General features: G+C 36.8%; 1 protein-coding gene across 1 annotated transcript in view; it reads left to right on the forward strand.

Annotated features, from left to right (window-relative positions):
- The first annotated feature begins 5,595 nt into the window (after nucleotides 1–5,595).
- Nucleotides 5,596–12,092, forward strand: part of LOC149253487 (25.3 kDa vesicle transport protein SEC22-1-like) — a 68,085-nt gene continuing 61,588 nt past the window's right edge. The window contains exon 1 of the mRNA XM_089459925.1: nucleotides 5,596–6,001. Within this exon, the coding sequence (XP_089316051.1) occupies nucleotides 5,814–6,001 (188 nt within the window). The 5' untranslated portion in view covers nucleotides 5,596–5,813. The remainder of the gene's footprint in view (nucleotides 6,002–12,092) is intronic.

Raw genomic sequence — 12,092 nt, forward strand, 5'->3', positions numbered from 1 at the left:
GGATTGTAAATCTAAAGCTCTTGACAAAGGAAAGAGATTTGATGATGCTCCTTCTGCAAAGGCGAAAACCACCTCAAATTAAGGTGGGGATGTATACTTGGCTTCTTCAAGTACACATGTAGATCATGAGGCATAGTTGATTGAATCAGGTGCATCCTTTCACTTCACTCGCCATAGAGAGTGGTTCTGCGAGTATGAGAAATATGATGGTGGTGATGTCTTCTTAGGGCATGATAGGAAGGCTAGAATCATTGGTCGCGGAAAAGTAAAGTTGAAGTTGCAAGGTGGAAGGGTTATAACACTTCTGGGTGTACTACATATTCCTGCATTGGTTAGAAATCTAATTTCTGTAAGCAAGCTGGATGATGTAGGTGTAAAAACAATGTTCGAGAAAGATACCTGCAAGATGGTTTTGGAAGCACTGGTAATGATGCGAGGAATTTGGATTGGAACTCTGTACAAGGTACAAGGTAGCACTGTTGTTGATGGGTGCAACAGTTCTGTGGTTCCTGAAAGTGGAGCAGAAAATCTAGTGGTCTCTGGAGAAAAGACCATGCTATGGCATCAAAGGCTTGGACATATTGGATAGAAGGGCCTTCAAATACTTCATGGTAAAGGTATGGTAGAAGGTATGACTAATAACTCTCTGGATTTTGGTTTCTGTGAAAATTGTGTATATGGGAAGTAGAATCGGGTGAGTTTCCCCTCTGGTGGTAAGAGGGTGAAACATATATTAGAGCTTGTGCACAATGATGTGTTTGGACCTGTGAAGGTTCCATCACTGGGTAAGTCTATGTACTATGTATCATTTATAGATGACTTCTCAAGGAATACATGGATATATTTCCTCAAGAAGAAATTTGAAGTCTTTGACAAGTTTAAAGAATTTAAGGCTCTGGTGGAAAACTAGATAGAGAAGAAGATATAGGTGTTGAGGACAGATAACGGTGAAGAGTTTTGCAGCAATGAATTTGAAGAATTCTGTAAAAATTATGGTATAGCACGACAAAAAACTATTCCATACACACCTAAGCAAAATGGAGTTGCAGAAAGAATGAACAAGACGTTGATGGAAAGGGCAAGAAGCATGCTCAGTGGTGCCAGGTTAGGACAAGAATTCTGTGCAGAGACGGTGGAGACAACATGTTACCTGGTCAACAGATCACCTTCATCAGCATTGGAGGATAAGACTCCACAAGAGGTATGGACTGGTAAGAAACCCTCTCTTTCACATTTGAAGTTATTTGGGTGTGATGCATATGTACATGTTCCAAAGGAGAAAATAACAAAGTTGGATAGTAAATCTGAAAAGCGCATCTTTATTGGGTATAAGGATGGTTTAAAAGGTTATAAGCTTTGGAAACCAGTAACAAGGAAGGTTGTGTACGACCGAGACGTGGTGTTTAGAGAGGTGAAAAATGTTATTAAACATGAAGTCCCGTCAAAGGAACCTAAGAAGATAGAGTTTGAGCTAAAGGAGGAAGAATCAGACTCTACAACAGAAGAGGAATCAGAAGATGAAGAGCCACAAACTCTGGCTGTGAGAAGATTAGTTCGAGAAAGAAGGCAACCAGAAAGGTATAGTCCATCTGCTTTCTGTTCAAATTTTTCTTTATCTATTATTGATGATGATCCCAGAACTGTGAAGGAAGTAGTAGATTCAGAGGATGGAAAACTCTGGAAAGAGGCCATGGTTGATGAAATGGCATCTTTGCACAAAAATGAGGCTTGGGATCTGGTGGAATTGTCGGCTAGAAGGAAACCCATTAACAACAAATGGGTGTTCAAGAAGAAGACAAATCCAGAAGGAAAGGTGGAGAAATACAAATCTCGGTTGGTAGAAAAAGGTTATTCCCAGGTGCCGGGAATTGATTTTGGTGATATTTTTTCTCCTATTGCCAAGGTAGTTTCTATTAGATTACTTTTATTTGTTGTTGCTGCTCTTGATTTTGAGGTAGAACAGATGGATGTGAAGACAACATTTCTTCACGAGGATTTGGAAGAGGAGATCTACATGAAGCAACCTGAAGGCTTTGCGGTGAAGGGCAAGAAAGAACTGGTATGCAAGTTAAAGAAGTCTCTGTATGGGTTAAAACAATCACCAAGGATGTTATCAGAAATTTGATACATTTATACGGGGACTTGGCTTCACCAGAAGCAAAGCAAATCACTGTGTGTATTCTAAATTAATTGGTGACCGTGTTATTTATCTGGTCTTGTATGTGGATGATATGTTGCTGGTTGGAAATGACAAAGAAACTATCTAGGATTTGGAGACCCAGTTGTCCTCCAAATTCGACATGAAAGACCTTGGTGCTGCAAACTATATTTTGGGCATGGAAATTAAAAGAGATTGAGCAAAGAGGAAGCTCTGGTTAAACTAGAGGAAGTATGTCGAGACAATACTGCAGAGGTTTAATATGTAGGATAATAAACCGATGAAGGTTCCTATTCTTGTAGGTGTGAAGTTATCTGCTGAACAATGTCCCAATACACAAGAAGAGGAAGAGGACATGTCCCGTGTTCCATATGCAAGTGCAGTCAGTAGCCTGATGTATGAAATGGTCTGTACTAGACCAAACATTGCACATGCAGTGGGAGTATTGAGCAGGTTTATGTCAAAACCAGGGAAGGAGCACTGGACAACAATGAAGCGGGTTTTCATGTATTTGCGTGGCACTAATGATTATGGTTTGTGCTACCAAGGAAGACCAGATTGGACAGAGTTTTGGATATTTGTGACTTTGTTGATGCAGACTGGGCTGGAGATCTGGATCAGAGAAGATCCACAAGTGGGTATGTGTTTAACCTATTTGGAGGTGTAGTCAATTGGATGAGTAAGAAACAACCTGTAGTGGCATTATCAACTACAGAGGCAGAATACATGGCAGCCACTCATGTAAGCAAGGAAGCAATTTGGTTGCATAGATTGTGTTCAAGTATGGGGTTAATACAAGGAGCTATAATGATAAACTGTGAAAGCCAAAGTGCACTTTTCTTGGCAAAGAACCCTGCTTATCACTCAAAGACAAAGCAAATTGATGTTTAGTATCACTTTGTGAGGGATATGATAGAAGACAAAAATGTGTTGCTAGTAAAGGTGGACACTCTGAAGAACACTGCAGATGCATTGACAAAATCTGTGAGCTCTGAGAAGTTCTCTTAGTGTAGAGAAACAATGGGCGTTGCAGGGTTGGATAAATGACTAAGCTCTCCTGTGCCCCCCTGTGGAAAGAAAACAACAAGTGGGAGAATGTTGGGTTGTGTTATATTCTTTCCACGACTAGCTACCCTATTTAACCGAGGGGTTAGAGGGGGGGTTGAGCCCCCCCTTCGTTGCATCGATTACATAGCGGGGGGGTCATAGGGGGTTTAAGGGAGGTGGGTAGCCCCCCTCTATAGGGTCCAGGGCAGTGACTCGGGAAATTTTTTTGGTCCCTATATTAGGTGGGTCAACCTACCTATAGTTTTGTGCATGGTTTCGCACATGGTTTTGGACGCGGTGTTTTTCGGTCCATGGTATTGGATGCTTCGGCATGTATATATATATATATATATATATATATATATATATATATATATATATATTGGAACATATGAAACAAATATAATGAAAAATCAAGCTGGCAGTCCCGGTTTTGGGATCCATGGGAAAATGTCTGTGTATATGTGTTTTATGTGTTATGCTCTTGCATTGTTTATTTTTCTGTGTTTTAGAATTCGTATGTAGGTAATTTCTGTACGGGGTTAAAACCTATAGACACAAATATAATTATCTATATAATTAATACTCCACCCTTAAACAAGGATAAGATATTCTTTAAGGCTTAAAGTAGACAACAATATAATAACAATGATCATTCAATTTTAAGGTTACCACTAAGCTAAACATCAAATTAGTGTATGAGGCAAACACTCCATCCTTAAATAAAGATAATATATTATTTTGTTTGCGACAAGAAACTCACCTTTTGAAACTCACCGAAATTCACCAAAATCTGGGATGTTTTTTGTCCAATATAAATAATGATTGTTTGATTTGCTTCAGTTTCTTTGCATTATTGTTATTAAGGCATGGAAAAAACTATAATAATATTGGCATCAATGTGAGATTATGATTTATAGTTTTAAGAGCAACACCATTTTCTATTGGGAAAAGAAAAGTGGGCATTTTGTCCTACAACGTGTGTTCCTCATGGCAATGAATCGAGCATGCATCAACCTAGATGATTCCTTTGTGGGGTGAAATAGAATAAACAAGCCGTACGACGGTAGGGTGTCCTGGAACCTCTTTCTCTGCACGATCGCCTTCACCGTGGGCCACATGCACCGGCAACACTCAAGATATCAAACCGTAAAAGAAGACTCCAGGTCTCCGAACAAATTATTGCAAATAACAAAATATCAATATCAAACCCTGATTCGCATTCAACAAAAACAAAATTGGGTTCGTTAAATAGGGAAAGTAACGCCCTGGGAGGTACTCAAATTATGCAAATTAAACAATTTAAACTCAAGTTTTTAAAAGTCTTAGTCATATTTTGATTAAAATTAACCAGAAAAATGGTCGTGAAAAAAGCCATTTGGTCTATAAGTTAGACTACGACTATGTCTCCTTGTGGGATGATCGAGTGGTTCGCAGAATGGGACGTTACCTTTTTCATTGGAATTCACTAAAATCCGGGAATGCAATTTCAAGATTGGGAATGCAATTTCAAGATTTTTTGTTGTCTAAAATACAATTTTGAATGCTTAAATGTATTCAACACCCAAAAAAACCGGCACTCAAATTATGCAAATTAAACAATTTAAACTCAAGTTTTTAAAAGTCTTAGTCTTATTTTGATTAAAATTAACCAAAAAAATGGTCATGACGTTATCCCCTCCACTCCGTCAAGGAGTAGTCTAACCCACCCTTCTAACCCCAAAGGCGTTAAGGAGAATTGACCCTTTGACCTCTTGATTGGTGAAGTACCTAACAAGGGGGACTCGACCAATTGAGCTAACCCTAGGGGCTATGTTCTCTTGGTGTTATAATAGATATATTATTGATATTTCACTATGGTAAAAAAACAAAATTTAAAAACATACATACTTTAGGAGTTGTCTTTAGTGCCACTTTTTGGACTTTCTGGTGCTTGAATCCGCCTAAAAAATTTGAGGTGAAATCTTGATTTGTGTTATTTAAATTGGCTTTTGTTTTTTGACTATATATATATGGATTCAACAACTTGGAAAAAAACCCTAAAGCACTTCCATTGTGCAGGGGTTACCCATCAAACTTGTGATTTCAATAAATTCTCAAATTTTAAAGAAATTAGACCTAAAAAACCACCAAAAAAACTTTTAAAAATCACACTAAAGACAACTTACATACTTTACCCTTTAAATTACCATAAAACAAAATTTAAAAACATACATAATTTACCGTCTAGAATCTTAGTAAAAATACCTTTAAAAAATTAATAATATTATTTCCAACTACCTAGATTAAATCCAATTCACAAAAATAATTAAATACTTTAATGAGAAAAATAAATAACAAATTCACATATTGTATTTTAATTATCTCACATGCTCTGATGTCGAAATCTGGCTTTAGGTTGCCTACTTTGACCTTTCCAGCCTGACCACTGTACATATTTTGAAGCATTAATGGCTAAGAACCGGTGAATCTTGTCGTTCAAGGTGCCAATCTGGAGGAACCTAAAACGCGTGAGGCTTTTCTACTCAAATATATTGAAATCTGGAGTGGTCTCAGATTCGAATCACCGAACGAAGCCGGAGCTTTATTCAGGATTTCGTAGGGAATAATGGTGAAGCTGACAATGATAGCCCGGGTCACTGACGGGCTTCCTCTGGCAGAAGGATTGGACGACGGGCGCGAGCAGAGAGATGTGGAGTTTTATAAGCAGCAGGCGAAATCGTTGTTCAAGAAATTATCGCAGGGCCAGAGCGAGCCTTCTAGAATGTCAATTGAATCTGGCCCCTACGTATTTCAGTATCCTTTTATTTTGCTCTGCAGTTCATTTTCAGTCGGTGCTTAATTTTTTCTTTCAAATTCAAATGTATTTCAAGATTTTTGAACGAGAAACATCGTAACTCATTGCATTTTAATATTTAGGATGCCAGATTTGTCGCAAGATTCAATTGATTTAGTGGTTATGTATGCATTTTTAATATAAAGCAGAATCGATCTAGGGTTTAGACTGTGGTAATTGCGAATTGACTAGCGGTTATATATGTATTTTAATATAAGGCAGAATCGATCTAGGGTTTAGATGGTGGTAATTGCGATTGACAGTCAGGAGTTTAATTCCAATGGCTGCAGAAATTTTGGAGGCTTGGTGTATCTGTCATTATCGTTGCAGTCGTTTGCATCTTAAATGTGGTTCCCTAAACACAGGGTTCATTAATTTGCCTCAAACATGCAATGCAAAAGTGGGGTTGCTGGGCAGATCGTTGTTTGCGATATTAATAGCAGTATATCTCAACTTTACAATTTTAAGATTATGCTCCCGACACCCACGTTGCCACTTATGTGCAGAGGTAATAAACATTCTCGTCAATTGAAAGGTAATCATTGAATGCCTTTGAACGGAAATTTGAGTTTACAAGGCTGATTGCTCACTGGGTCACCTTGTTCGCTATGAGCGGAAAAGCCGATGAATTGTGATGTAAAATGTTCATAAGAAGCAGGTTCGGATCTCCTTATCTCCTTAGCCACAGTGAGAACGTGGTTACTTAATCTGCATGAACTTGTGTTTGAGGCTTTGAGCTCTGAGCTTCCCCATCGCAAAATTAAAAAAATCCTTACTATTTTAGGCATGTCGGGGTTTTCTGATAAAATTGCAGAAGATGCTTCTATGATACCTTATTAGTATTTGGCTTCCATTGACTAGCCAAGGGTTGGAAACTCGGAGCAGCTGTACCTTGAGGGTTGTTATCCCTTGCAGGAAATCAGGATTGTTAACGTCTAATGTAGCTTACTGATCGATCTGTAGAAACTAGATTACATTTTTTTACTGAAACATCCTGATATGTTGTTTCAATTTATTTTCAATTTGAGCAGTTATTCTGTCTTGTGAATGAGAATGAAAATGCCTGCTTTTTTATATTCACAGCTTCTCCTGCTGTACCCATTTTTCCCAAATTGCTGTAATAAGTTTTGGTTAGGTTGTCGAATTTATTTAATATATGCTTGTTACCCTCATCATTAGATTAATAACAAAATGTAGTCTGCGTTTTCTCTTACTTGATACATGCCTTTGTTATATCTCTATCCATTATAAGGGCAGGTACACATTGAAATATAACTTTTTTATTTTATTTTTTATCTTCAACTATGTTCATAGAGATCAACAAAGGTCTAATTTATTGCACGCAACTTCCCGTTAGATTTTAAGAGGCTAACTCCGTTCTCTTCCATTTTTTTAGTTTTCTGTGGAATTTAGATATGCTTTACATAAACTTAACTCGTGTCTTTCGATAGTTCATAAACATACAAATACAATCCTTGGAACCCAATTAGCTTGGATTGTTTCGAGTTTGTGAATTTTGTTCCAAATACAGTATTCTGAAACATAGCTTCTTTATTTTCTGTGGAATCCAGGTATGCTTCACATTGCATGTATCATTTGACTTTCTGTAATTTTGTAAGGTCTGTACAATGTCTAAACTTTTGTAGCAACATTTTGGTTGGCAGTGCTATAGTCTTAAGATATAGACAAATTATTAGCACTGCTAAGGCTTGTAGAAACCGTGCATAGACTGCAAGTAAACATTGGCATGTGCCAGGATCATTGTAGAAATCAATATCCATCTATACCACCAGGATCGTTAATTAATTGATGAATTCAAAATAAGCGATTTTTGTTTACTGGGGATTTTTCACAGAATTATTGAGATTTAGCAATTTTTTGCATTTTGCCAAATTTTCACTGAAGTTATTGTCTACCTGATTTTCCCAACATTGATATTCATTACATTTTAGTATGGCTAGTTATCTATCTAGCTATATGCGTGTGTACATACAAACATACATCTCTACACACATACACACAAATATATTTCAAAAAACCACTTGTGGGATTCCACTGTTTTACCAAGTTTCTGGATTGTTGGTTTGGAGTGGGCGGGGTGTCAACTGCCAGCCGCATGAGCAATTGGTAACTCAGTGGGACTTGTCAGCAACTGATCCTGTGATTTCTCGATGACTTTTGTGTGTGTGTAAATACATTGCAAATTAGTTTGTGTGCATTTTAGCTCACAAGTCCAAAGGAGTCACGTGGTGAATATTGAGGTCATGTTAAGGTTAATTGCATTAGGATATGTAACTTGTGCATTCTTACCGCCAACAGCATTTTCAAGCACAGGATTAATGCTCTCTCCAATCTTTGTGCTTATGTGTGAATGTATTTTGTTATTTTATTTTGAATTTCTCACAACATACCTTCAAAATAAGTTCTGAACTTCTGTGTTATTGGTGAAGAGGAAGAATTTGAAGAGCACCATGATCATGTGCCTAATAGAGGAGGAAAAAGGCGTCACATGTTGGTTGAATGTGTGGATGTTCATTGGAAACCATGAAAATAAAATGATGTATGGTGGAGGATGTTGTTGCAATTTGTTGTGGTCAATAGAATAACACATTGATAATTTTGGAAGAATTCAAGCTAGGTTGCAGGAGGAAATCTACAAGTAGATAGATATTCTAAGAGATCAACAACATTAATAATTGCCAACAACATTCTCGATTGACTTAAAAACTTGATCAGGGGAAATGTCATATGAGAAAGGTCATATTCTACAGTTTTTTTTTTTTGAATATTAACTCTCACGACCAATCTTATTCCATCATCAGACCTTGGGACTTCTTTCCATCCCTTTGGCCGCTTAGTTGTTGGTATCATTTTCTTCCTTTGTAAAGGGTTTTGCTGATTGAATGGTTGGGGTTTTGTTGAAGGTTTGAACATATTATAAGTGCTAGAAAGGAGATGAAGAGAAGAACAGTGTACGTTGAGGATAATGCAGAAAATGTCAAGGAATGTAAAGACACATAGTGTGAATGTGAGGAAAGGAGCTAATATGAATGCAACAAAAAATTAGAAAGATATGGATGGTATTTGTAGTAGACATTGAGAACCTTGACAATGAAGAAGGTGAGAATGAGCCTGGGAACATGGAACATAAATGTGAAGAATGTTGGAAGACAAAACGTGAATAACAAACATGAATAAATAAAAACAAAATACAACAAAAATGTTGAACTAGAGATGGGGACTGTTAGTGAATGATGCTAGTAACGAAGACAAGATTACTAAACATTAGAAACAAGAAGAAGATAAATAAATAAAGGGCATGCGACATAGGTTGGCAAGAAAGGTGGAATGCATAAGCAACCTTGATGCTAATGCAAGAAAAGTGGTGAATGCAACTTGCATGCATTTGTTTGTACAAAGTAATGAAGATTGATGAAGGCCCAGTTAATGCAGACATGGAATCCACATAAAAAAATAAATGAAACATAAAAAAATGGATGTATATTTTATCTACATTAAAAAAAATTCAATTGTTTTGTAACTAAAATTGAAGGCCATCTTGTTTGTATATAGAGGGCATGGTAGAATGTGTTTGGAGGTTTTGTAGGGGGCTAAAGGCTATTTTGGGAGCAAATTGGGCGATTTAAAGCCCAAAGAGACATTCACCTTTTGAGTTGTAAAACATTTTTGATGTAGTCTACTTGACTCTCAGATTAGGAGTGGGAGACCTCATTTTGATACAATCATAAACTTTATAGAATTCCTATTACCTTACTAATTACTCATATTGCATGATTAATGCAATAGGGCATGGTAGAATGTGTTTGGAGTTTTTGTAGGGGGCTAAAGGTTATTTTGGGAGTGGGACATCTCATTTTGATACAATCATAAACTTTATAGAATTCCTATTACCTTACTAATTACTCAAATATTGCATGATTAATGCAAAGTACAATTGAGACATATTGAGTAGAGAAGTAAAGTGGATTGGCACACTTATAAAGAGCAACTTTCAAATTGGAATGCATTATCTAAGATCATCATAGCAATCCAACATAACATATATGCACGTGGAACATAGAACACTTAGCTTAACTTGAAAACATAGCATGGAAAGTGGTTGCCAAAGGAGCATTCATCACCTTTGTAGGCATTCCTAATTGAATGCCACCCCTAAGCTAAGTCTATGAGGTGGTAGCAGGCCATGGCTATTTGGAGGCTTACTTTCAAGTTCATCAAAAAGTATTTTGTATAGACATTGTTGTGCCGCTTGATAGAATAAGTTGTCATGGCAATATATCTTTGGATTATTTTGCATGTTAGCCCATATTAAAGTTGTAGTTGTAAGTTGTATGATACTTGGTAAAAGGCCATTAATGGGAAATAAAGTATTCGAAGTAATGTTATATGGGACCCCCATGGCCCATAATGTGGTACATTGTACTTGGTCAGTTAGGAAAAGGACAAAATATGGATAAGATTGACCCATGGTTTTGGCTCAGGGTTTTTGGTACTAGTTTTGAGCCACTTGTTTTGAGTTAATGGTTTTGGTGAGGCAACCTATGTATACATATGTTTATTTTTGTGAGACTTAGTGTAATGAACATGTATTATATTTGTATTTTTCACTTTGTATTTCATCCTTATTTCTTCTAGGTGATGGTGTAAATTCGTCACTCACTCACATTATTTATTTTATTGGAGACTTGGTCCAATTTGATCAATCTCCCCACATTTTCGTACTCTATATCTAGAAATACAAATGAGTTTGTAACATGTGTACAATTCTGACAAACATCTTCTACTTGCATACTTGTCTTTGTTAATTCACTTGTATGCTTGACTCTATTGATTGTTGGTATTGTGCTCATATGATCATATAATTGGTAACATAGGCTTAAGATTATGGTTTCTTAAGAGAATGAGCATTCATTTGCTTTGGGATTTTCTTCGTCCTTGGGTTCTTTTGTTTAGCTCTCTAGGGCATAAGATTATGGTTGTAGCTTTAAATTTGTTATCTTCGAGGGTTAGGGGAGTGAGAGCTCCTAAAATTCCATTGAGTGGTGAACTACAATTTTTTTACCAATTTTTCCACTTGAGTTTTTTTGAATGTATTTCCTTTTTACTTCTTGCGGATCACTATTTTGATTGTAGAACTTAATTTGTTCCAATATCACTTAAGTCACATGGCTCCTTGTGAAAGCTTCGGTGAAATGGGGGACTCCTAGGACTACAACCTTTCCTTAGCCTTGGCTGAACAAATGTAGAGGTAATAATGCCTAGTGTGAGAAACCCTTGTTTACTCGATAATAACAACACAGCCAACAACAATAAGTGTTCCAGGCAAAAATGGTTTGTGATATGATGATCATAGTCAAACAACACATCACCATTTAGCAACAGGCCCAACGTAGCCTCAACCTCAACCAATTATTCAATAGGTGATTCCCATTGTTCAACAAAGCTTCAAGTTGGATACCAAATTGTTGGTGCATAAATTTGATGGGGTTGTCAATGATGACGTGTTCAATTCTTGGATAAGCATCACAAAAGCTTATTTCAGAACCTTCTCGAACCCAGTAAAGGCTAATAGGAGTAGGGTTCTTCAAGTTCACGTGGAGGACTCCACTACTCAAGTAATGGTAGGCCCACACTAAACATTTATAGCTAACAACCAATCCTTAATAAACACTTAAGGGGAATTCAAGGATGTTGCTTGCAAGAGGTTCTACCCTTTAGCATACAAGGATGCTTTGTTGGCAAAGTGGCTACAACTTTGACAAATCTTGGCATATAGTTCATGCAACAATTTATTGATGTCTATAGTAGAATGGTCATCAAGCTTGAGGTAAGAGATTTCAAAGACACTCTCTATTTTGCAATAATTTATTGATGTCTATAGTAGAATGTTCATTAAGCTTGAGGTAAGAGATTTCAAAGGCATTCTCTAAGTTCATTTTTGTGTTATTTCTGCATTCATGAAAGGAATTAGAACTATTCTTTATTACTCTCTTGGAACATGCCTTCAAAATACTTCCAAAATAAAGGCTA

Source organism: Pinus tabuliformis, chromosome 7 (assembly GCF_031772625.1).
Source record: "Pinus tabuliformis cultivar Carrire ecotype Pingquan chromosome 7, CPIR1, whole genome shotgun sequence".
Taxonomy (NCBI): domain Eukaryota; kingdom Viridiplantae; phylum Streptophyta; class Pinopsida; order Pinales; family Pinaceae; genus Pinus; species Pinus tabuliformis.